Below are 26,187 nucleotides of genomic sequence, written 5' to 3' on the forward strand. Positions count from 1 at the left end.
GTCAGACAGGTTCAGGGCGTGTCAGACAGGTTCAGGGCGTGTCAGACAGGTTCAGGGCGTGTCAGACAGGTTCAGGGCGTGTCAGACAGGTTCAGGGCGTGTCAGACAGGTAAACTCTGATGTTTATGACACTATGACATTATAAAACAGGGGCCCGCGGGCCAACCCGGCCCTCCAGGAGGTCGAATTTGGCTCACGAAGAGATGCTGAAATTTATCCTTCTTTAATTGATTACATTTATGTTTCAAAGACTGTGAGTAGTAATTGGACTAAATCAAGTCTATTTCCCTGAAAACACGTTGATAAAAGACTATTTAAAAAAAAAAAAAAAGAATTCAAATAAAAACATGAAGTTTGTCCCACGTGAATATTTAATCATTGAGACGGAGGGAAAGTTCAGGGAAAAGTACATCTGCTTAAAATAAGGTTTAATACAAATACAAACATGTTTTTGTAAAATTGTGTGGCCTTTTCAGGTTATATCATGTTTTATATTATTATTTTAGCATGTTCAAATTATATTTATATTCTTTTATTGCAGGTTTCAGCTCGTGTCATTTATTTACTCTGGTGGTGAGTTCACGCGTGACAACGGAACCTTCTAGAACGTGAACTCCCTGTGTCAGAGGTCAGAGGTCAGCCGTTTGACCTGTGTATGGTTCACGCGTCCGTAATCACCATGGTAACCACCGGCTCTGTCCACATGAGACAAAAACTGGCACAAAGTCCAACGTCTCTGAAGCCTCAGAATGTGGTGCCTTTAATCGACTGCGACGCCAAAGAGGAGGAGCATGTGTCTCCCACGGTTACACAAGCCCCGCCTCCAGCTGAGACTATGACGTCATCAGGATTAACAGGATAAAAGCGTCTCACTTTGGATGAAGATGGGTCAGAACAGGCCCGGAATGTCCCGCACTGAGGCTTTAAACTCGAATGGAGTTTTTCTTTCTTAGATTAAATAAAAGACAAATGCAACTTTAATAAAGCGATTTGTTTAACGATGAAAGGAAAAGACTGAGGCTGCGAATAAAGCTCTTTAATTAATTAAAATATAATTAAAATACAATGACAAGACATGATTTGGCGACGTTTGAGTGGAATAACTCTGGGTTTGTCAGTTTTATTAAGGCACAAGTTGAACAGAAGAAGGCGTGGTCCCAGAGGCAAAGCATTTCCATTTCATACTCTTATTAGACATAAACATCTGCAAATATGACCGAAAATACATATATTAACATTATTATCATTATTTAAAATCTATGACACACGATTCGTTTAAAACACTTACAGCATTTTAGGATTGAACAGAAACAGTCCCTTTTGTGGATAAATGTTATGTGCAGTTTAAAATAAAATACAATCGTGTGTTTAACAAGTGAAAAGAAACCAATAAAGCTGTAAAAAATAATGTTTCTATGGCAACAAAGTAAATGCACCTTTAAGTGTAAAATACAGTTTAAAGCAAAGCTCAGCCAAAACATTACAACACTGGACTAAACCAGGACTAAACCAGGACTAAACCAGGACTAAACCAGGACTAAACCAGGACTAAACCAGGTCTAAACCAGGACTAAACCAGGACTAAACCAGGACTAAACCAGGACTAAACCAGGACTAAACCAGGTCTAAACCAGGACTAAACCAGGACTAAACCAGGTCTAAACCAGGATTAAACCAGGACTAAACCAGGACTAAACCAGGACTAAACCAGGACTAAACCAGGACTAAACCAGCTCTAAACCAGGTCTAAACCAGGACTAAACCAGGACTAAACCAGGTCTAAACCAGGTCTAAACCAGGACTAAACCAGGACTAAACCAGGACTAAACCAGGTCTAAACCAGGATTAAACCAGGTCTAAACCAAGATAAACACGCACTCGGAGTCGTAACACCGCTCGGACTGACTTCCCGCTAAAAAAGGTCTAAAAAGGTAAAAATAAGAGACTGTTTGCTTGTACATGACCTGCAAGACACAAAAGTGCAAAAACAGCCCGCCGTCCGCTTAAAATCGACGTCCACACGAGCTAAAACGACACGTGTGAGTCCGTTTGAGGTCGAACACTTCCTGTCCATGGAAACGTCTGGGTGTGATGAAGGTTTAGGGCGTTAGACTCTCTCCAAATGTCATAATGTTTTAGAGACAGTTGAACCGCGCTGGCTGAAAAAAATGATTGGAATGACTCGAAACAAGCAAAAAACACGACGTTAAAGGCGGCGTATGAAGCAAAACCGACCTTTTTGTCATTTTCTGTGGAAGTTTCCGCGATGATCAGGGAAATGGCCTCGCGAAAACGCATTTATTTATACACTTGTTTCCACTTGTCTTTGCTCGTTTCTCATAAGTGAATACGTTTGGGCAGCGTCCCGGAGACATTAAGCCACTTTTCAACCGGAATCCAGCGCATTAATCCATTTGTGTCTTTAATGTCGTCGTTTTGGATCAACGTTACAATTTAAAAATGTCCAAAATATAAAAAGAATGATCCATCAACCGTAAAAGGCAGAAAAAAGCACAATAAGTCAGGGAAAATGTGACATATTTATCAGGAAATAGTTGTAAAAAGATCGGTGTTTGTTGCGGGTGAGACGTTCTTTACCTCGACGACAGAAAGTGTTAAACGGACAAAACGACTCAAATCCACGTGACTTTAACTCGTGCGGATCGTGTCAAAAGTTAAAGCCAAAAAATACATGTTCAATACTTGATTTCTTTGGCGCGCTCTCTGTTGGCTCCGCCTTTGGAATTCATGAGTGAAAGAATGCCCCGCCCCCCTCGTATGCCCCGCCCCCCTCGTCTCGTCTGCAGCGTGTTTACAGCGGTGGCAACACAAGAGCGCCGTCTTAAAGGGGAGGCGACTGTGGGCGGGGTCAAATAAAGGGGTGGCTACGACAGCGGCGGTTTCCTCGCTCCATCCGAACTCAGCTCGAACCTGAAACAGAAAGCGGAGACGTGGAGGAGGACCAGGAGGAGGACCAGGAGGAGGACAAGGAGGAGGACAAGGAGGTGGACCAGGAGGAGAACAAGGAGGAGGACAAGGAGGTGGACCAGGAGGAGAACAAGGAGGAGGACAAGGAGGAGAACAAGGAGGAGGACAAGGAGGAGAACAAGGAGGAGGACAAGGAGGAGGACAAGGAGGTGGACCAGGAGGAGAACAAGGAGAAGGACCAGGAGGAGAACAAGGAGGAGGACAAGGAGGAGAACAAGGAGGAGGACCAGGAGGAGAACAAGGAGGAGGACAAGGAGGAGAACAAGGAGGAGGACAAGGAGGAGAACAAGGAGGAGGACAAGGAGGAGGACAAGGAGGTGGACCAGGAGGAGAACAAGGAGAAGGACCAGGAGGAGAACAAGGAGGAGGACAAGGAGGAGGACAAGGAGGTGGACCAGGAGGAGAACAAGGAGGAGGACAAGGAGGAGAACAAGGAGGAGGACAAGGAGGAGGACAAGGAGGTGGACCAGGAGGAGAACAAGGAGGAGGACAAGGAGGTGGACCAGGAGGAGAACAAGGAGGAGGACCAGGAGGAGAACAAGGAGGAGGACAAGGAGGTGGACCAGGAGGAGAACAAGGAGGAGGACAAGGAGGAGGACAAGGAGGTGGACCAGGAGGAGAACAAGGAGGAGGACCAGGAGGAGAACAAGGAGGAGGACAAGGAGGACAAGGAGGTGGAAAGGAGGAGGACCAGGAGGAGAACAAGGAGCAAGACAAGGAGGAGGACCAGGAGGAGAACAAGGAGGTGGACAAGGAGGAGGACAAGGAGGAGGACAAGGAGGAGGACCAGGAGGAGGACCAGGAGGAGAACAAGGCGGAGGACAAGGAGGTGGACAAGGAGGTGGACAAGGAGGAGGACCAGGAGGAGGACAAGGAGGTGGACAAGGAGGAGGACCAGGAGGAGGACAAGGAGGAGGACCAGGAGGAGAACCAGGAGGAGGACCAGGAGGAGGACAAGGAGGAGGACAAGGAGGTGGACCAGGAGGAGAACAAGGAGGAGGACCAGGAGGAGAACAAGGAGGAGGACAAGGAGGAGGACAAGGAGGTGGACCAGGAGGAGAACAAGGAGGTGGACAAGGAGGAGGACAAGGAGGAGGACAAGGAGGTGGACAAGGAGGAGGACCAGGAGGAGAACAAGGAGGTGAACAAGGAGGAGGACAAGGAGGAGGACAAGGAGGTGGACAAGGAGGAGGACCAGGAGGAGGACCAGGAGGAGGACAAGGAGGTGGACAAGGAGGTGGACAATGAGGAGGACCAGGAGGAGAACCAGGAGGAGGACCAGGAGGAGAGCTGGATCTCATCTAGAGCTGGATCATTACGTCATAAGGCGCTGGTACAGCTGGCAGCCCGGTGTAAACGCTCTCTCTTCTTTCTCACACTTATTGTGCTTTATCTCCTATATTTTGTAAATATAGTTAGTATATTTTTTCTATTTTACTGTACGATAGGGACACGCGCTGGAATAGTTTTTTAATTCAACTGTTTTTGACTTTTTTCGGCTGGATTTGAGCGTTTTTCGTTGCGTTCGTTGTGTTGTTGTGACGTGAGCTAGCTCCGAGCGAGCCCACCAGCCCCCCCCCCGCGCCCTCCGGCCGCGCTAAAGTACGGCGTGTCGTCGGTACACGTTTATATACACGTTTATATGAAAGAGGAACTTCACGAACGATCGGGACACGCACTGGAATCGCTTTAAATTAACTTGTTTTGACTTTATTCGGCTGGATTGAGTGTTTTCGTCGTGTCGTTGCGATGTGTTTTGGCTCTGAGTCCCCCGGCTCCGGCCCCGCCCCCCGGCTCCGGCCCCGCCCCCCGGCTCCGGCCCCGCCCCCCGGCTCCGGCCCCGCCCCCCGGCTCCGGCCCCACCCCCCGGCTCCGGCCCCGCCCCCCGGCTCGTACCGCGTTTCCACAAAGGAGGAACTCATGAAACTGCGGAGAACAGTCGTCTTACCCGGAGATCGTCACGTTATCCCGGCGCAATACTGACCTAACCTAATACTGATGTGCAACTCTGTCGTATGTGCAATTACTGTGAAATTCATGTGCAATCTATGTGCTGTCGTGACACATATTATGTGCAATTACTGTCGTGATCACATGCAATGGTATTTATTTATTTATTTATTTGTCTATGGGAGTTTTTATTTATTTATAGGAGATCTTCTACTGAAAGTGTTTTTCAGACTTCCTATAAGTGATCTGTTCTTCTGTATCTACCTCTGTATCTACCTGCGTTGCAACAATGAAATTTCCCCATGTGGGACAATAAAGGAATATCTTATCTTATCTCATCTAGAGCTGGATCTCATGTAGAGGTGGATCTCATCTACAGGTGGATCTCATCTAGAGCTGGATCTCATCTAGAGCTGGATGTTCTACATTTGTGTGGTGCAGCTTTTGGTTCCCGCGGCGACGGCCTCACCATTGTGTCCAGCCTTTAGCGATGTCGTCGTGCGTCAGATCCACCAGAACCTGAAGGAGAAAATCAAACGTGGTCAAAGAGTCGCTGAACGTTCAGTGTGAGCAGGAGAACGTTCAGTGTGAGCAGGAGAACGTTCAGTGAGAGCAGGAGAACGTTCAGTGAGAGCAGGAGAACGTTCAGTGTGAGCAGGAGAACGTTCAGTGAGAGCAGGAGAACGTTCAGTGTGAGCAGGAGAACGTTCAGTGTGAGCAGGAGAACGTTCAGTGTGAGCAGGAGAACGTTCAGTGTGAGCAGGAGAACGTTCAGTGTGAGCAGGAGAACGTTCAGTGTGAGCAGGAGAACGTTCAGTGTGAGCAGGAGAACGTTCAGTGTGAGCAGGAGAACGTTCAGTGTGAGCAGGAGAACGTTCAGTGAGAGCAGGAGAACGTTCAGTGTGAGCAGGAGAACGTTCAGTGTGAGCAGGAGAACGTTCAGTGTGAGCAGGAGAACGTTCAGTGAGAGCAGTAGAACGTTCAGTGTGAGCAGTAGAACGTTCAGTGAGAGCAGTAGAACGTTCAGTGTGAGCAGTAGAACGTTCAGTGAGAGCAGGAGAACGTTCAGTGTGCTCACCTTTCCCAGGAGCCCCTTGTGTTTGGAGAGCAGGCCTCCACCGTTCTTCACCGCCACGTCCAGGGTCCGTCTGTGCAGCTCCACCACCGACACGTTGAACTCAAATCTGCAGCACACAGAAGATCATCCAGAAGATCATCCAGAAGATCATCCAGAAGATCATCCAGAAGATCATCAAAATCGTGAGGCGTGGAGTCTCACATTTGGTCGAACATGGGGTTGAGGGTCTTCTTGAAGGTGCTGGTTTTCCTGCGTCCCGACCGCCGTTTGTCCGGGAGCAGATACAGACGGACGTACGGGTCAGAGCCGTGCTCCGTGAACGCGATCAGGTTTCTGAAAGAGAAGACGGTCGTGGTTTCAGGTCGTGGATTGAGGCGGGTGCTCCTCCCGGGGGCGGCACAGCACAGGTCGTGACCTGCAGGTTCACAGGTCGTGACCTGCAGCAAGTCGGTCACAGGTCGTGAACTGCAGGTCACAGGTCGTGACCTGCAGCAGGTCGTTCACAGGTCGTGACCTGCAGCAGGTCGTTCACAGGTCGTGACCTGCAGCAGGTCGTTCACAGGTCGTGACCTGCAGCAGGTCGTTCACAGGTCGTTACCTGCAGCAGTGGACCACCACGATGAGCCGGTTCCTCTGGGAGCTGTGTCTGATGGTGAGCTGGATCTCTCCCAGAGGAAAGTGACTGGTCCCGGAGCCGCTGCAAACACCAAAAACCAAACGCTTTTAGTCTTTTTAAGTCCACGTGATGTTAAACGTGTGTTTTTGTGGTGTCCCGTCGGCGCCCCCTGCTGTCTCTGGGCCTTTAACGCACAAGCGACCTGAAGAAAACTCTCCTGAGAAACCCTGGCTCCTGTTTCTTTTGGCAAATTTTGTGGAAAGTTTTTTGTGTGTGAAGCTTCTGCCTTATTTCAATAAAAAAGAAAAAAAAAAGTGTTTTGACAGTGTATTTTCACAAGGAAGCTGCAGGGGGAGCTCTAAACCAGGTCTAAACCAGCTCTAAACCAGCTCTAAACCAGCTCAACACCAGCTCTAAACCAGGTCTAAACCAGGTCTAAACCAGGTCTAAACCAGCTCTAAACCAGCTCTAAACCAGCTCAACACCAGCTCTAAACCAGGTCTAAACCAGGTCTAAACCAGCTCTAAACCAGGTCTAAACCAGCTCTAAACCAGGTCTAAACCAGCTCTAAACCAGGTCTAAACCAGCTCTAAACCAGGTCTAAACCAGGTCTAAACCAGGTCTAAACCAGCTCTAAACCAGGTCTAAACCAACTCTAAACCAGGTCTAAACCAGCTCTAAACCAGGTCTAAACCAGCTCTAAACCAGCTCTAAACCAGGTCTAAACCAGCTCTAAACCAGGTCTAAACCAGCTCTAAACCAGGTCTAAACCAGCTCTAAACCAGCTCAAAACCAGGTCTAAACCAGCTCTAAACCAGCTCTAAACCAGGTCTAAACCAGGTCTAAACCAGCTCTAAACCAGGTCTAAACCAGGTCTAAACCAGATCTAAACCAGCTCTAAACCAGCTCTAAACCAGCTCAAAACCAGGTCTAAACCAGCTCAAAACCAGGTCTAAACCAGCTCTAAACCAGCTCTAAACCAGGTCTAAACCAGGTCTAAACCAGCTCTAAACCAGGTCTAAACCAGCTCTAAACCAGCTCAAAACCAGGTCTAAACCAGGTCTAAACCAGGTCTAAACCAGATCTAAACCAGCTCTAAACCAGCTCTAAACCAGCTCAAAACCAGGTCTAAACCAGCTCAAAACCAGGTCTAAACCAGCTCTAAACCAGCTCTAAACCAGGTCTAAACCAGCTCTAAACCAGGTCTAAACCAGCTCTAAACCAGCTCTAAACCAGGTCTAAACCAGCTCTAAACCAGCTCTAAACCAGGTCTAAACCAGGACTAAATCAGCTCTAAACCAGCTCTAAACCAACTCTAAACCAACTCTAAACCAGCTCTAAACCAGCTCTAAACCAGCTCTAAACCAGCTCTAAACCAGGTCTAAACCAGCTCTAAACCAGCTCTAAACCAGCTCTAAACCAGGTCTAAACCAGGTCTAAACCAGATCTAAACCAGGACTAAACCAGCTCTAAACCAGGACTAAACCAGGTCTAAACCAGGACTAAACCAGGACTAAACCAGGACTAAACCAGGACTAAACCAGGACTAAACCAGGACTAAACCAGGTCTAAAAGAGAGAACTGACTTGTGGATCTGTGAGAGCCTGTACTGCAGCTCCTGGGTGGCGTAGGGGTTGGAGATGTCCGATGCGATGGAGGGCGTGGGCTCTTTGCCCCCGGCGAGCTGCTGCTGCGACCCGGAGATGGTGAGGCTGGACTGGGTGAAGGACCGCTGCTCCAGACCCCCGTTCTGGTTGTGCAGGGTCTGCTCCTGAGCGGAGACCGAGGCCGAGCGATGGGTCCTGGGCTGGGACGGGGTTTTGAGGCCGCTGTCGGAGGAGATGGAGGGCCGCGGCGTGGAGCTGGAGCTGGACTTACGGACCTGCACGGAGGAGGGGTCCGAGGACAAGGGGGCGTCGCTCTCCAAACACAGCACCTGACAAGACAAGAGGGGACGTTTCCACACTGCACAAGCTCACGCACTCTGCATCCTCTGTGTGGTCCTTGTGCTTTCAACTTTGTTCTTTTGCTTCATAAATATATAAAATACATAAATACTTGAAATCCCAGTAAATAACTAGTTAACTAATGCAAGACTTGGCTGACTGAGACTCTATTGATAGAACGATCGACCAAACAGCTACAGTCGTATTTGAAACATTATGGAGCGAGTGACTGTACATGAGTGTGAAGTGACGTGACTCTCTACTGCCACCTGCAGGACAGAAGCTGCATGTTTCACTGTGGGCTGTTTCCTCTTCTGTCACGCCCCCAAAGACCCCTGTGGTCAGGAGGGGCCAGTGGACTTACAGAGGTCACTCCAGACTGAGGCTGTTTGTTTCAGGTCATGAGCAGCTTGCTAATGGCTAATGCTAGTGGTTAATGCTAGTGGCTATGCTAATAAACGTTAGCCTACTAGAGACAGTTTTAAGGAGCCTCTTTTCCAACTGTCCGGGTGTTATATTTTAGGATCAGACAAAAAGTCTGTGTTCTTGAAAGATTTGAGGGCGTGTCCGGTGCAGAGGGCGTGTCCAGTGCAGAGGGCGTGTCCGGTGCAGAGGGCGTGTCCGTGTAGCGCAGCATTTACCCAGAGTGCCATCTTCATCTTGAGGCTGCAGGTGGGACCGGAGCTCCTCAGGATGAAGCTCTTGTTCAGGGTCATGTCTTTGGCCTCCAGCAGAGAGGTCAGAGGAACGGTCAGCGTGCCCAGTGTGCACTCATGCTTCTCATCCTCCACCTGGACACCACACACAGCACTGTGAGCAAGGACTGAGCAAGGACTAAACCAGGTCTAAACCAGGACTAAACCAGGACTAAAGCAGGACTAAACCAGGTCTAAACCAGGACTAAACCAGGACTAAACCAGGACTAAACCAGGACTAAAGCAGGACTAAACCAGGTCTAAACCAGGACTAAACCAGGACTAAACCAGGACTAAACCAGGACTAAACCATTTGAACATGTGTAAACACACGTGTGACCCTCTCTCCACACACGTGACCCTCTCTCCACACACGTGACCCTCTCCACACGCGTGACCCTCTCTCCACACGCGTGACCTTCTCTCCACACACGCGTGACCCTCTCTCCACACGCGTGACCCTCTCCACACGCGTGACCCTCTCTCCACACGCGTGACCCTCTCCACACACACGCGTGACCCTCTCCACACACACGCGTGACCCTCTCCACACACGCGTGACCCTCTCTCCACACACGCGTGACCCTCTCTCCACACGCGTGACCCTCTCTCCACACACGTGACCCTCTCTCCACACACGTGACCCTCTCTCCACACACGTGTGACCCTCTCTCCACACGCGTGACCCTCTCTCCACACACGTGACCCTCTCTCCACACACGTGACCCTCTCTCCACACACGTGTGACCCTCTCTCCACACGTGTGACCCTCTCTCCACACACGCGTGACCCTCTCCACACAGGCGTGACCCTCTCTCCACACAGGCGTGACCCTCTCCACACGCGTGACCCTCTCCACACACGCGTGACCCTCTCCACACGCGTGACCCTCTCCACACACGCATGACCCTCTCCACACAGGCGTGACCCTCTCCACACGCGTGACCCTCTCCACACAGGCGTGACCCTCTCCACACGCGTGACCCTCTCCACACACGCGTGACCCTCTCCACACGCGTGACCTTCTCCACACACACGTGACCCTCTCCACACGCGTGACCCTCTCCACACGCGTGACCTTCTCTCCACACACGCGTGACCTTCTCTCCACACACGCGTGACCCTCTCTCCACACGCGTGACCTTCTCTCCACACACGCGTGACCCTCTCTCCACACGCGTGACCCCCTCTCCACACACGCGTGACCCTCTCCACACGTGTGACCCTCTCTCCACACGCGTGACCCCCTCTCCACACACGCGTGACCCTCTCCACACACGCGTGACCCTCTCTCCACATGCGTGACCCTCTCCACACACGCGTGACCCTCTCCACACCCGTGACCCTCTCTCCACACACACGTGACCCTCTCTCCACACACGCGTGTCCCTCTCCACACACGTGACCCTCTCCACACACGTGACCCTCTCCACACACGTGACCCTCTCCACACGCGTGACCCTCTCCACACACGTACACACCTCCACCTCCAGCTCCTGTGTGGTGGGGTTGTGGATGAGGAAGGTGAAGGCCTCCTCCCAGACCGGCTGATTGGTTTTATACCGCCTCTGAAATGATCATACACAGAACACGGTTATGCTCCGCCTCTTGCACATGTGCGGTTAGCGTGATGCCACTCTCACCTGGCTCTCGAAACTTTTGTGTCCCACAGTGAACTTCACAAACGGACTGGGGTCAGAGTTCACCTTCTTACCCGTCTGAAGAGAGAAGAATAAAACGTAAACAGCACTGGACGAACGACCATCTGAGATAACAAGCTAATAACACGCCCAAAACACGCTAATAACACGGCAATAACACGCCCAAAACACGCTAATAACACGGCAATAACACGCCCAAAACACGCTAATAACGCGGCAATAACACGCCCAAAACACGCTAATAACACGGCAATAACACGCCCAAAACACGCTAATAACACAGCAATAACACGCCCAAAACACGCTAATAACACGCCCAAAACACGCTAATAACACGACAATAACATGCCCAAAACACGCTAATAACACGGCAATAACACGGCAATAACACGCCCAAAACACGCTAATAACACGCCCAAAACACGCTAATAACACGGCAATAACATGCCCAAAACATGCTAATAACACACTAATAACACGCTAATAACACACTAATAACACGCTAATAACACGCTAATAACACGCTAATAACACAAAGTGAGATTGAAGAGTAAACGCTGCAGGTGAAACTTCTCATGTCGTGTTTTCAGACGGAAATAAGACATTTAATGTGTAAAAACGTCTCATATTTGGGACGTTTAAATGTGAAAAATGGACAGAGCAGTTTAAATGTCTTCATTTAAATGTCTTCATTTTACCACATATTAGACACAAAAACAGAGCAAACTTTGGATTTCTGACTTTAAATTTGGAATATTGAAATTTGGACTGACAGTTGGTCTAAACGTTGGGCTTTCATCCGTGAGCCTCTGTCAGACTCTTGTAGAGTTTAGAGCAGGAGCCACTTTCACATCTTTATGACTCTGAGGGAGGAACATGAAGTTCAATGAAATCATAAAACATCTTTAGGGAAAGACTGGACACGTCTGAGAGGAAACAGCCACGGCCTTAACTTAAAGAAAAAGCATTTTCTAAATAAAAAAAAATAAAAAAAATCATATTTCATATTTTAGAATAGTCCAAATATACTCAAATCAACACAATTTAACTTCTTTTCCAGAGTAAAAGTTTTTTTATTTTTTTTTTTTAGATTAAACAAAATAGAATAACATTGTATTAAAAGAAAAGTTTAAATGTCAAGAAAATGTGATTAAACAATAATTCATTAAATAATTAATTTGATGGAAAGGAATAAGATGATGTAGGTTTAGATTTATTGACATGATTTTTGAAGAAAGAGGATTTGACAGATTTACAGTTCAGAAATGTGAAAAAAGATGAAACATTCAATTTGAAAAATCGAAAATGTTTCATCTTCTGAATTTGCTCGTTTTAACCAGTTCAAGAACATGAGATTTAATCACATTCTTCACGGTCCAATCTTACGTTTGCTCCGCCTCTTTCACTTTCACACAAAAGAACTAAAGAAAAGAATATTTACATTTGATCTGACTTTCATTCATTCCATTGTCTATATATTTATATCTGTGTTATCACTTTAAATTACTTCCGTGAACCTTGGACTAAATACTTTGAGGTTTTGATGAGTCTTTTCAGGTTAATCGGGCAAACGCCCAAAGAGGAGTTTGTAAAAGTATAAAGTGTAAGCGATTTCCCCATTGGAATAACATGGGAGGTTTATGTCATCGCTACGGCTACGGCCTAACAAATATGACATGGGTGTCTTTGACTTTTTTCATCCGGATGCCAAAATGGAATTTTTTGCCAAATTTCATACATTTTGGAAGAACTAAATGTTGTGGTCTCCAAATAAAAGGCAATTTTTTGGAACTTCTTGGTAAAATGTGCAGCGTGGGGAGGTAAAGGACACTTCAACTCAACACCACTATTCATTTCCACAGCGCTCAGGCTAATGCTACGTTCAGGCGCTCCTCCAGAACTCGGGATTCTCAATGAGAAGTCCAAGTCTGCTATTTTACGTGTGTTTTTTTGTCAGAGTTTTGGAAAACATCCTTTTGACTTCAGCTCGTTAACGTCTGAATTAAACTGTAGCGTCAGGTCTTTTTGACGACCCTTTAATGTAACGTCCAGATGTTTCAGATAAATTAACTGTTTGGACTTTGTTCTGTCGTGGCTTTTGGTCCGGAGTGGCCGTTAGCGTTAGCACGTGTTAGCGTTAGCATGCGGTTACCTTGAGGACCTTACTGACTGTGGCCGTCTTCAGGTGAGTCCGGGTGAGACAGGTGAGACAGGTGAGACAGGTGAGACGGGTGAGACAGGTGAGACAGGCGAGACACAGACACACGCATGTTAATCACACCGGGGGTCAGTTTACGACACGTTTACACCGGCGCAAGACGGTTTAACTCTACGTTTCACTTTGATATCTTAAAGATCAACTTACACTAAAGAATAAAGAAATAAAGAATAAACGCTCAACTGAACTTTTAGATAAACTATTGAGTCGCAGCCGTGTGTTTGAGAGCATGTGAATAAAGACCGTCTCACACATGTGTAAACTCTGAATAAACCTTAACCTCCAACCAGGAGGTCAAGCCAAAACACCACGTTTACATTAGAAACATGAGTCTTAAAGGGCCAGCACCGCTGCACCGGCCCTTTAAGACAGGTGAGAAATGTCTTAAAGGGCCAGCACCGCTGCACCGGCCCTTTAAGACAGGTGAGAAATGTCTTAAAGGGCCAGGCACTGCTGCACCGGCCCTTTAAGACAGGTGAGAAATGTCTTAAAGGGCCAGCACCGCTGCACCGGCCCTTTAAGACAGGTGAGAAATGTCTTAAAGGGCCATGCACCGCTGCGCCGGCCCTTTAAGACAGACAAACGCGTGTTTTAGTGTTCCACAGTCAAACCAGCGCATTTCTAACACGTTTCACCAAATAAATATTGAAATGTGGTGACGACAGCGTGTTATTGATGAATTATTGATAAATACGGACTTTTTTAATTCTTTTTTTTTACGTTTTGCTTTCTGAAAAATGAAAAATTGAACTGAAACGACTCTTTGCACTGAATATTCACCATTATCGATAAACCGACGTCATAATTATTCAGAATGATCGTTTTGTGACATGAAAAAAGCTGCGTTAGTCCGTTTAATTCATGCAGTGATGTCACAACAAACAAACAAACAAACGGTTCAGACGATTTACAAACCGTGAACGACATCGAGAGGTTTGAAAATGCTCCGAAATGTGCTTTTTATTCTAGAACGTTCTAACAATAGTTTAGTGTTTCTAAAATTGTCCACATTTTGATGCTTTTATTTTCGGTATCGACGTGTTTAGAATCCATCGTCTCGAGATCGATTTCACCCGAAACAAGGTGTATTAAAGGAGTATTAAAAGTGTATTAAAAGGAGTATTAAAAGTGTATTAAAAGGAGTATTAAAGGTATATTAAAGGTGCATTAAAGGTGTATTAAAGGAGTATTAAAGGTGTATTAAAGGAGTATTAAAAGTGTATTAAAAGGAGTATTAAAGGTATATTAAAGGTGCATTAAAGGTGTATTAAAGGAGTATTAAAGGTGTATTAAAGGAGTATTAAAAGTGTATTAAAGGAGTATTAAAGGTATATTAAAGGTGCATTAAAGGTGTATTAAAGGAGTATTAAAGGTGCATTAAAGGTGTATTAAAGGAGTATTAAAGGTGTATTAAAGGAGTATTAAAAGTGTATTAAAGGAGTATTAAAGGTATATTAAAGGAGTATTAAAGGTGCATTAAAGGAGTATTAAAGGTGTATTAAAGGAGTATTAAAGGTGTATTAAAGTATTAAAGGAGTATTAAAGGTGTATTAAAGGAGTATTAAAAGTGTATTAAAGGAGTATTAAAGGTATATTAAAGGTGCATTAAAGGTGTATTAAAGGAGTATTAAAGGTGTATTAAAGGAGTATTAAAGGAGTATTAAAGGTGTATTAAAGGAGTATTAAAGGTGTATTAAAGGAGTATTAAAGCTGTATTAAAGGTGTATTAAAGGAGTATTAAAGGTGTATTACAGGTGTATTAAAGGAGTATTAAAGGAGTATTAAAGGTGTATTAAAGGTGTATTAAAGCTGTATTAAAGGTGTATTAAAGGTGTATTAAAGGAGTATTAAAGGAGTATTAAAGGTGTATTAAAGGAGTATTAAAGCTGTATTAAAGGTGTATTAAAGGTGTATTAAAGGAGTATTAAAGGTGTATTAAAGGTATATTAAAGGTATATTAAAGGTGTATTAAAGGTGTATTAAAGGAGTATTAAAGGTGTATTAAAGGAGTATTAAAGGTGTATTAAAGGTGTATTAAAGGTGTACTAAAAGTGTACTAAAAGTGTATTAAAAGTGTATTAAAGGTGTGTAAAAAGTGTACTAAAAGTGTATTAAAGGAGTATCAAAAGTGCATTAAAGGAGTATTAAAGGTGCATTAAAGGTATATTAAAGGTGTATTAAAGGAGTATTAAAGGAGTATTAAAGCTGTATTAAAGCTGTATTAAAGGTGTATTAAAGGTATATTAAAGGTATATTAAAGGTGTATTAAAGGTGTATTAAAAGTGTATTAAAAGGAGTATTAAAAGTGTATTAAAAGGAGTATTAAAGGTATATTAAAGGTGCATTAAAGGTGTATTAAAGGAGTATTAAAGGTGTATTAAAGGAGTATTAAAAGTGTATTAAAAGGAGTATTAAAGGTATATTAAAGGTGCATTAAAGGTGTATTAAAGGAGTATTAAAGGTGTATTAAAGGAGTATTAAAAGTGTATTAAAGGAGTATTAAAGGTATATTAAAGGTGCATTAAAGGTGTATTAAAGGAGTATTAAAGGTGCATTAAAGGTGTATTAAAGGAGTATTAAAGGTGTATTAAAGGAGTATTAAAAGTGTATTAAAGGAGTATTAAAGGTATATTAAAGGAGTATTAAAGGTGCATTAAAGGTGTATTAAAGGAGTATTAAAGGTGTATTAAAGGAGTATTAAAGGTGTATTAAAGTATTAAAGGAGTATTAAAGGTGTATTAAAGGAGTATTAAAAGTGTATTAAAGGAGTATTAAAGGTATATTAAAGGTGCATTAAAGGTGTATTAAAGGAGTATTAAAGGTGTATTAAAGGAGTATTAAAGGAGTATTAAAGGTGTATTAAAGGAGTATTAAAGGTGTATTAAAGGAGTATTAAAGCTGTATTAAAGGTGTATTAAAGGAGTATTAAAGGTGTATTACAGGTGTATTAAAGGAGTATTAAAGGAGTATTAAAGGTGTATTAAAGGTGTATTAAAGCTGTATTAAAGGTGTATTAAAGGTGTATTAAAGGAGTATTAAAGGAGTATTAAAGGTGTATTAAAGGAGTATTAAAGCTGTATTAAAGGTGTATTAAAGGTGTATTAAAGGTGTATTAAAGGAGTATTAAAGGTGTATTAAAGGTATATTAAAGGTATATTAAAGGTGTATTAAAGGTGTATTAAAGGAGTATTAAAGGTGTATTAAAGGAGTATTAAAGGTGTATTAAAGGTGTATTAAAGGTGTACTAAAAGTGTACTAAAAGTGTATTAAAAGTGTATTAAAGGTGTGTAAAAAGTGTACTAAAAGTGTATTAAAGGAGTATCAAAAGTGCATTAAAGGAGTATTAAAGGTGCATTAAAGGTATATTAAAGGTGTATTAAAGGAGTATTAAAGGAGTATTAAAGCTGTATTAAAGCTGTATTAAAGGTGTATTAAAGGTATATTAAAGGTATATTAAAGGTGTATTAAAGGTGTATTAAAGGTGTATTAAAGGAGTATTAAAGCTGTATTAAAGGTGTATTAAAGGTGTATTAAAGGTGCATTAAAGGTGTATTAAATGTGTATTAAAGGTGCATTAAAGGTGTATTAAAGGAGTATTAAAGCTGCATTAAAGGTGTATTAAAGGTGCATTAAAGGTGTATTAAAGGTGTATTAAAGGTATATTAAAGGTGTATTAAAGGAGTATTAAAGGTGTATTAAAGGTGTATTAAAGGTGTATTAAAGGAGTATTAAAGATGTATTAAAGGTGTATTAAAGGTGTACTAAAAGTGTACTAAAAGTGTATTAAAAGTGTATTAAAGGAGTGTAAAAAGTGTACTAAAAGTGTATTAAAGGAGTATCAAAAGTGTATTAAAGGTGTATTAAAGGAGTATAAAAGGTGCATTAAAGGTGTATTAAAGGAGTATTAAAGGTGCATTAAAGGTGCATTAAAGGAGTATTAAAGGTATATTAAAGGTGCATTAAAGGTGTATTAAAGGTGCATTAAAGGTATATTAAAGGTGTATTAAAGGAGTATTAAAGGAGTATTAAAGGAGTATTAAAGGTGCATTAAAGGAGTATTAAAGGTGTATTAAAGGTGTATTAAAGGTGCATTAAAGGTGTATTAAAGGTGCATTAAAGGTATATTAAAGGTGTATTAAAGGAGTATTAAAGGAGTATTAAAGGAGTATTAAAGGTGCATTAAAGGTGTATTAAAGGTGTATTAAAGGTGTATTAAAGGAGTATTAAAGGTGTATTAAAGGTGTATTAAAGGTGGATTAAAGGTGCATTAAAGGTGTATTAAAGGAGTATTAAAGCTGTATTAAAGGTGTATTAAAGGTGCATTAAAGGAGTATTAAAGGTATATTAAAGGTATATTAAAGGTGTATTAAAGGTGTATTAAAGGAGTATTAAAGGTGTATTAAAGGAGTATTAAAGATGTATTAAAGGTGTATTAAAGGTGTACTAAAAGTGTACTAAAAGTGTACTAAAAGTGTATTAAAGGAGTATTAAAGGTGTATTAAAGGTGTATTAAAGTAGTATTAAAGGTGCATTAAAGGTGTATTAAAGGTGTATTAAAGGAGTATTAAAGGTGTAATAAAGGTGTATTAAAGGTGTATTAAAGGTGTACTAAAAGTGTACTAAAAGTGTATTAAAGGTGTGTAAAAAGTGTACTAAAAGTGTATTAAAGGAGTATCAAAAGTGTATTAAAGGTGTATTAAAGTAGTATTAAAGGTGCATTAAAGGTGTATTAAAGGAGTATTAAAGGTGCATTAAAGGTGCATTAAAGGAGTATTAAAGGTATATTAAAGGTATATTAAAGGTGCATTAAAGGTGTATTAAAGGTGCATTAAAGGTGCATTAAAGGAGTATTAAAGGTATATTAAAGGTATATTAAAGGTGCATTAAAGGTGTATTAAAGGTGTATTAAAGGTGCATTAAAGGTATATTCACACGTCATAAGGCGCTGGTACAGCTGGCAGCCCGGTGTAAACGCTCTCTCTTCTTTCTCACACTTATTGTGCTTTATCTCCTATATTTTGTAAATATAGTTAGTATATTTTTTCTATTTTACTGTACGATAGGGACACGCGCTGGAACAGTTTTTTAATTCAACTGTTTTTGACTTTTTTCGGCTGGATTTGAGCGTTTTTCGTTGCGTTCGTTGTGTTGTTGTGACGTGAGCTAGCTCCGAGCGAGCCCACCAGCCCCCCCCCGCGCCCTCCGGCCGCGCTAAAGTACGGCGTGTCGTCGGTACACGTTTATATACACGTTTATATGAAAGAGGAACTCCACGAACGATCGGGACACGCACTGGAATCGCTTTAAATTAACTTGTTTTGACTTTATTCGGCTGGATTGAGTGTTTTCGTCGTGTCGTGGCGATGTGTTTTGGCTCTGAGTCCCCCGGCTCCGGCCCCGCCCCCCGGCTCCGGCCCCGCCCCCCGGCTCCGGCCCCGCCCCCCGGCTCCGGCCCCGCCCCCCGGCCGGCGCCGTACCGCGTTTACACAAAGGAGGAACTCATGAAACTGCGGAGAACAGTCGTCTTACCCGGAGATCGTCACGTTATCCCGTCGCAATACTGACCTAACCTAATACTGATGTGCAATTCTGTCATATGTGCAATTACTGTGAAATTCATGTGCAATCTATGTGCTGTCGTGACACATATTCATGTGCAATTACTGTCGGGATCACATGCAATGGTATTTATTTATTTATTTGTCTATGGGAGTTTTTATTTATTTATAGGAGATCTTCTACTGAAAGTGTTTTTCAGACTTCCTATAAGTGATCTGTTCTTCTGTATCTACCTCTGTATCTACCTGCGTTGCAACAATGAAATTTCCCCATGTGGGACAATAAAGGAATATCTTATCTTATCTTATCTTATCTTAAAGGTGTATTAAAGGAGTATTAAAGGTGCATTAAAGGTGTATTAAAGGTGTATTAAAGGTGTATTAAAGGTGCATTAAAGGTGTATTAAAGGTGCATTAAAGGTATATTAAAGGTGTATTAAAGGAGTATTAAAGGAGTATTAAAGGAGTATTAAAAGTGCATTAAAGGAGTATTAAAGGAGTATTAAAGGTATATTAAAGGTATATTAAAGGTGTATTAAAGGAGTATTAAAGGAGTATTAAAGCTGTATTAAAGGTGTATTAAAGGTGTATTAAAGGTGTATTAAAGGTGTATTAAAGGAGTATTAAAGGAGTATTAAAGCTGTATTAAAGGTGTATTAAAGGTGTATTAAAGGAGTATTAAAGCTGTATTAAAGCTGTATTAAAGGTGTATTAAAGGTGTATTAAAGGTGTATTAAAGTAGTATTAAAGGTGCATTAAAGGTGTATTAAAGGTGCATTAAAGGAGTATTAAAGGTATATTAAAGGTGTATTAAAGGAGTATTAAAGGAGTATTAAAGGTGTATTAAAGGTGTATTAAAGGTGCATTAAAGGAGTATTAAAGGTATATTAAAGGTATATTAAAGGTGCATTAAAGGTGTATTAAAGGTGCATTAAAGGTATATTAAAGGTGCATTAAAGGTGCATTAAAGGTGCATTAAAGGAGTATTAAAGGTGTATTAAAGGTGTATTAAAGGAGTATTAAAGGTGTATTAAAGGTGCATTAAAGGTGTATTAAAGGTGTATTAAAGGAGTATTAAAGGTGTATTAAAGGTGTATTAAAGGTGTATTAAAGGAGCATTAAAGGTGTATTAAAGGTGTATTAAAGGTGTATTAAAGGTGCATTAAAGGTGCATTAAAAGGTATATTAAAGGTGCATTAAAGGTGCATTAAAGGTGTATTAAAGGTGTATTAAAGGAGGATTAAAGGTGTATTAAAGATGTATTAAAGGTGTATTAAAGGAGCATTAAAGGTGCATTAAAGGTGCATTAAAGGTGCATTAAAAGGTATATTAAAGGTGCATTAAAGGTGTATTAAAGGTGCATTAAAGGTGTATTAAAGGTGTATTAAAGGTGTATTAAAGGAGCATTAAAGGAGTATTAAAGGTGTATTAAAGTATTAAAGGAGAATTAAAGGTGTATTAAAGGTGTATTAAAGGTGCATTAAATGTGTATTAAAGGTGCATTAAAGGTGTATTAAAGGAGTATTAAAGGTGCATTAAAGGTGTATTAAAGGTGCATTAAAGGTGTATTAAAGGAGTATTAAAGGTGTATTAAAGGTGTATTAAAGGTGTATTAAAGGTGTATTAAAGGAGCATTAAAGGAGTATTAAAGGTGTATTAAAGGTGTATTAAAGGTGTATTAAAGGAGCATTAAAGGTGCATTAAAGGTGTATTAAAGGTGCATTAAAGGTGTATTAAAGGAGTATTAAAGGTGCATTAAAGGTGTATTAAAGGTGCATTAAAGGTGTATTAAAGGAGTATTAAAGGTGTATTAAAGGTGTATTAAAGGTGTATTAAAGGAGCATTAAAGGAGTATTAAAGGTGTATTAAAGGAGTATTAAAGGTGCATTAAAGGTGTATTAAAGGTGTATTAAAGGAGTATTAAAGGTGCATTAAAGGTGTATTAAAGGTGCATTAAAGGTGCATTAAAGGAGTATTAAAGGTGTATTAAAGGTGTATTAAAGGTGTATTAAAGGTGTATTAAAGGAGCATTAAAGGAGCATTAAAGGTGTATTAAAGGTGTATTAAAGGTGCATTAAAGGGTTTATTAAAGGTGCATTAAAGGTGTATTAAAGGTGCATTAAAGGTGTATTAAAGGAGTATTAAAGGTGTATTAAAGGTGTATTAAAGGAGCATTAAAGGAGTATTAAAGGTGTATTAAAGGTGTATTAAAGGAGTATTAAAGGTGTATTAAAGGTGTATTAAAGGAGTATTAAAGGTGTATTAAAGGTGTATTAAAGGAGGATTAAAGGTGTATTAAAGGTGTGAAACTCTGCGTCGGGTTTAAAGACTCACAAAGAGACTTCTGAAGAGAGAAGACGTGTTCTCACAAAACACAAATCCAGAAACTCTGCTGCGATCGACCTGAGCTCCAGGACCAAGAGAGGCCTCAAAGACAGACTACAGAGAAGAGGGGAGGACGGAGGTGAAGAGGAGAGAGAGAGAGGACAGAGGGAGGAGGAAGAGGAGAGGAGAGGAAGAGGAGAGCGATTAAAGGGGGTAAAGAGGTCATGTGACACAGACGCCAAAAGAGAGTGAGAGACAGAGGAGGAAACAGAAAAATAAACAAGGGAAAAACAAATACCATCCGAGATCTAAATCTATGACAACTTCATTACAATCTACAATCTAACGAAACAAGGGCGAAATGAGGGCGAAACGAGGGCGAAACGAGGGCGAAACGAGGGCGAAACGAGGGCGAAACGAGGGCGAAACGAGGGCGAAACGAGGGCGAAACGAGGGAGAAATGAGGCCGTGTGCAGAGGGGGCTGATGGGAGAAAAGACTCACGGGCAGATTGTGCGCCGAGTCGAGGAACACGACGAGCAGCGCGGCGGAGAGGCCGTCGTTGGCGCGGCCTCGCTCGGCTTGGACGCTGGACAGAACCTGAGGACAGGAGGACAGTGTGAGACGGTGTGAGACGCTCTGGACCGTCCCGGGCGTCGTCACGGTGATGAGGGGGACATACCGTGTGGAGCTTGTCCGGGTCGGAGCGCAGCGACAGCCACTCCAGCTTCAGGTGGATCTTCCCCTGAGACACGTCCTCCAGAGAGAACCACTGAGACACAAGAGACGTTTCACACACACACGTCCTCCAGAGAGAACCACTGAGACACAAGAGACGTTTCACACACACACGTCCTCCAGAGAGAACCACTGAGACACAAGAGACGTTTCACACACACACGTCCTCCAGAGAGAACCACTGAGACACAAGAGACGTTTCACACACACACGTCCTCCAGAGAGAACCACTGAGACACAGGAGACGTTTCACACACACGTCCTCCAGAGAGAACCACTGAGACACAAGAGACGTTTCACACACACGTCCTCCAGAGAGAACCACTGAGACACAAGAGACGTTTCACACACACGTCCTCCAGAGAGAACCACTGAGACACAAGAGACGTTTCACACACACACGTCCTCCAGAGAGAACCACTGAGACACAAGAGACGTTTCACACACACACGTCCTCCAGAGAGAACCACTGAGACACAAGAGATGTTTCACGCACACGTCCTCCAGAGAGAACCACTGAGACACAAGAGACGTTTCACACACACACGTCCTCCAGAGAGAACCACTGAGACACAAGAGATGTTTCACGCACACGTCCTCCAGAGAGAACCACTGAGACACAGGAGACGTTTCACACACGTCCCCCAGAGAGAACCACTGAGACACAAGAGACGTTTCACACACACGTCCTCCAGAGAGAACCACTGAGACACAGGAGACGTTTCACACACGTCCTCCAGCGAGAACCACTGAGACACAAGAGACGTTTCACACACGTCCTCCAGAGAGAACCACTGAGACACAAGAGACGTTTCACACACACGTCCTCCAGAGAGAACCACTGAGACACAAGAGACGTTTCACACACACGTCCTCCAGAGAGAACCACTGAGACACAAGAGACGTTTCACACACGTCCAGAGACAAACCGTCTGAGGGGACCAAACCTCACCTCGTCCACTTTCTGTTCCTTCTGCACCTCGGCCAAGTCGATCGTCAAACTGAACAGAAACGAGACCAAAAAGTGAATAAAACAGACAAAGAGTGAGACACGAGATGGTTCATGGTTCGATACCTTCCCAAGAAGTCGTCTTTATCTGGATCTTCATCGAACAGCTCCAGCCCCACAGTCTTCACCGTCCCACTGTCATAGACCAGCGCCTGAGGGGACAAACCAGGGCTAAAGCAGGACTAAACCAGGGCTAAACCAGGACTAAACCAGGACTAAACCAGGGCTAAAGCAGGGCTAAACCAGGGCTAAACCAGGACTAAACCAGGGCTAAAGCAGGGCTAAACCAGGGCTAAACCAGGACTAAACCAGGACTAAACCAGGGCTAAACCAGGGCTAAAGCAGGACTAAAGCAGGGCTAAACCAGGGCTAAACCAGGTCTAAACCAGGGCTAAAGCAGGACTAAACCAGGGCTAAACCAGGTCTAAACCAGGGCTAAACCAGGGCTAAACCAGGGCTAAAGCAGGACTAAACCAGGGCTAAACCAGGGCTAAAGCAGGGCTAAACCAGGGCTAAAGCAGGGCTAAACCAGGGCTAAACCAGGGCTAAAGCAGGGCTAAACCAGGGCTAAACCAGGACTAAACCAGGGCTAAACCAGGGCTAAAGCAGGGCTAAACCAGGGCTTAACCAGGGCTAAAGCAGGACTAAACCAGGGCTAAACCAGGGCTAAAGCAGGACTAAACCAGGGCTAAACCAGGGCTAAAGCAGGACTAAACCAGGGCTAAACCAGGGCTAAAGCAGGTCTAAACCAGGACTGTCGTACCTCGTAGACCTCGTTCCACTTTGGGTTGACCGTCTCGTGGATGACTTTGCTCTGGAACAGTTCCGTCCCGACCTGGATCACTCCGTACGGATCAGACTTTCCTTTGATCAAACCTCCAAGAAACTTATCCTTCCCCAGAAGCTCCTGGGCCTCCAGGAAGTGGATCCTCAGCACGCCCTGAAGGACGAGACACAAGACACGAGTCCAAGACACGAGTCCAAGACACGGAAGGACAAGACAAAGACCCGGTCTTACCTTGGGGACAGGGAAGCGTAGCTGGGCGAGCTGGGCGTCGCCCACCAGAGGAATACGGATCTTGTTTGGCAGAACCAGAAACTGACACAGGATGTCCTGGATCAGACCATCAGTGAGACCACTGTGGACACAACACACTTTACTGTTAAAGTGGACCACAGACTGGACCTGGCTCTAAAGTGGACCACAGACTGGACCTGGCTCTAAAGTGGACCACAGACTGGACCTGGCTCTAAAGTGGACCACAGACTGGACCTGGCTCTAAAGTGGACCACAGACTGGACCTGGCTCTAAAGTGGACCACAGACTGGAAACACTTAAAGTGTGTAGTACACTGAGCGGCCACATGAGGGCGCAGCACAGCAGCGTTTCATATGAATCTCTTCAAATTCAAGTTGAACTCATTTCTGAACTTTTGGAGGACAAATTCATGTCTGGACAGTTTTGTCCTCTAAAGTCTGTGTGCGAGAGGACACGCTTTAGAGGACACACTCTCACACAGCAGTTACTCACTTGACTCCAGGAATGTCCAGCATGTTTGTGAGGCCGGTCCAGTTTATGTCCAGCCACTGAAACACAAAGGGACTTCATCAGGTCCAAACGAGGCTCCTGCAGTTTATGCAGTCCTCCTCCTCCTCCTCCTCCTCCTCCTCCTCCTCCTCCTCCTCCTCCTCCTCCTCCTCCTCCTCCTCCTCCTCCTCCTCCTCCTCCTCCTCCTTCTTCTTCTTCTTCTTCTTCTTCTTCTTCTTCTTCTTCTTCTTCTTCTTCTTCTTCTTCTTCTTCTTCTTCTTCTTCTTCTTCTTCTTCTTCTTCTTCTTCTTCTTCTTCTTCTTCTTCTTCTTCTTCTTCTTCTTCTTCTTCTTCTTCTTCTTCTTCTTCTTCTTCTTCTTCTTCTTCTTCTTCTTCTTCTTCTTCTTCTTCTTCTTCTTCTTCTTCTTCTTCTTCTTCTTCTTCTTCTTCTTCTTCTTCTTCTTCTTCTTCTTCTTCTTCTTCTTCTTCTTCTTCTTCTTCTTCTTCTTCTTCTTCTTCTTCTTCTTCTTCTTCTTCTCCTCCTCCTCCTCCTCCTCCTCCTCCTCCTCCTCCTCCTCCTCCTCCTCCTCCTCCTCCTCCTCCTCCTCCTCCTCCTCCTCCTCCTCCTTCTTCTTCTTCTTCTTCTTCTTCTTCTTCTTCTTCTTCTTCTTCTTCTTCTTCTTCTTCTTCTTCTTCTTCTTCTTCTTCTTCTTCTTCTTCCGTGTTCCATCAGGACATTTTGCTCCAGGATAATGACTCTTTTCCTCTGGTTTGATCAAACAGAGTTTAGAACCCGGAGGAAGGAACTCTCTGATAAGACGCTCGTCCAGTTGAAAGGCTCTAAAGGAGGCGAGCGCGTGACCTCGGGCGACCACGTTTACAGCGCCCCCTACAGGCCGGACCACACATTGAACTAAAACACAGTTAAGACTTATATATTTAACATTTTGCAAAAAGTTATATAAATTTAATCCCAGAGAACATTTTTCTAGGTTTATAATTTCACTTCCTGTTTGTAATGACATCACACTAGGAAATTACCCAGCAAACACTGGGCCAAAACTCATCTAATCTCCAATTCTTTCAAATTGGCAAACAAAAATATATGAGAACGACTTCATTTTTAAATTCTGCATAAACTTTGATTGGAGTGTCCCTGCTGTGATGTCACTTCCTGTATGAGTGTCCCTGCTGTGATGTCACTTCCTGTATGAGTGTCCCTAGTGTGATGTCACTTCCTGTATGAGCGTCCCTGGTGTGACGTCACTTCCTGTACGAGTGCCCCTGGTGCGATGTCACTTCCTGTACGAGTGTCCCAAACTACATCTTCAACCTCTGGGGGATGACAGGGCTGTGGGCGTGGCCAAAGCTCCGCCACAAAACAAAGCTAACGATCATTCGCAGCCGATCGAGTCTAACCCCGCACGACCCCATGACCAGAGGGAAACCGGTCCAATACTCACAGGTTTCTTGAGGAAGAAGACGGACACTGCTCCGATCAGAGGCATGTCCCCGAGAAGAGGCTCCATCACCACACGCATGACGCCATGAAGCTGTCCCGGGACACACGAGGAGAACACGCCGTTAATAACCTTTCAACAGACAAACACGCCAACGCTCTGGCCTCGCTTTAGTCTCGCTCTGGTCTCGCTCTGGTCTCGCTCTGGCCTCGCTCTGGTCTCGCTCTGGCCTCGCTCTGGTCTCGCTCTGGCCTCGCTCTGGCCTCGCTCTGGTCTCGCTTTAGTCTCGCTCTGGCCTCGCTCTGGCCTCGCTCTGGCCTCGCTCTGGTCTCGCTCTGGTCTCGCTTTAGTCTCGCTCTGGTCTCGCTCTGGCCTCGCTCTGGTCTCGCTTTAGTCTCGCTCTGGCCTCGCTCTGGCC

At 43.9% G+C, this 26,187-nt stretch overlaps 1 protein-coding gene across 4 annotated transcripts in view; it reads right to left on the reverse strand.

Moving 5' to 3' along the window:
* Window positions 1–1,022: 1,022 nt before the first annotated feature.
* Window positions 1,023–26,187, reverse strand: part of LOC140355896 (extended synaptotagmin-2-like) — a 46,285-nt gene continuing 21,120 nt past the window's right edge. The window contains exons 7-25 of one of the 4 annotated variants that reach the window (XM_072440540.1): window positions 25,773–25,862; window positions 24,313–24,368; window positions 23,800–23,920; window positions 23,545–23,721; window positions 22,848–22,933; window positions 22,725–22,773; window positions 21,717–21,806; window positions 21,539–21,634; window positions 21,045–21,149; window positions 13,087–13,113; window positions 10,917–10,991; window positions 10,755–10,841; window positions 9,220–9,369; window positions 8,219–8,568; window positions 6,615–6,713; window positions 6,218–6,349; window positions 6,017–6,122; window positions 5,408–5,457; window positions 1,023–2,931 (exon numbers count right to left, since the gene is read on the reverse strand). In XM_072440540.1, the coding sequence (XP_072296641.1) occupies window positions 2,886–2,931; window positions 5,408–5,457; window positions 6,017–6,122; window positions 6,218–6,349; window positions 6,615–6,713; window positions 8,219–8,568; window positions 9,220–9,369; window positions 10,755–10,841; window positions 10,917–10,991; window positions 13,087–13,113; window positions 21,045–21,149; window positions 21,539–21,634; window positions 21,717–21,806; window positions 22,725–22,773; window positions 22,848–22,933; window positions 23,545–23,721; window positions 23,800–23,920; window positions 24,313–24,368; window positions 25,773–25,862 (1,992 nt within the window). In that variant the 3' untranslated portion in view covers window positions 1,023–2,885. The remainder of the gene's footprint in view (window positions 2,932–5,407; window positions 5,458–6,016; window positions 6,123–6,217; window positions 6,350–6,614; window positions 6,714–8,218; window positions 8,569–9,219; window positions 9,370–10,754; window positions 10,842–10,916; window positions 10,992–13,086; window positions 13,114–21,044; window positions 21,150–21,538; window positions 21,635–21,716; window positions 21,807–22,724; window positions 22,774–22,847; window positions 22,934–23,544; window positions 23,722–23,799; window positions 23,921–24,312; window positions 24,369–25,772; window positions 25,863–26,187) is intronic. The other 3 variants (XM_072440541.1, XM_072440542.1, XM_072440543.1) reach the window with 3 other exon arrangements.

The sequence above is a fragment of the Eucyclogobius newberryi genome, unplaced genomic scaffold (genome assembly GCF_026437365.1).
Source record: "Eucyclogobius newberryi isolate DKJ021-1_F unplaced genomic scaffold, fEucNew1.0.hap1 SCAF_12, whole genome shotgun sequence".
NCBI classification, from domain to species: Eukaryota; Metazoa; Chordata; class Actinopteri; order Gobiiformes; family Gobiidae; genus Eucyclogobius; species Eucyclogobius newberryi.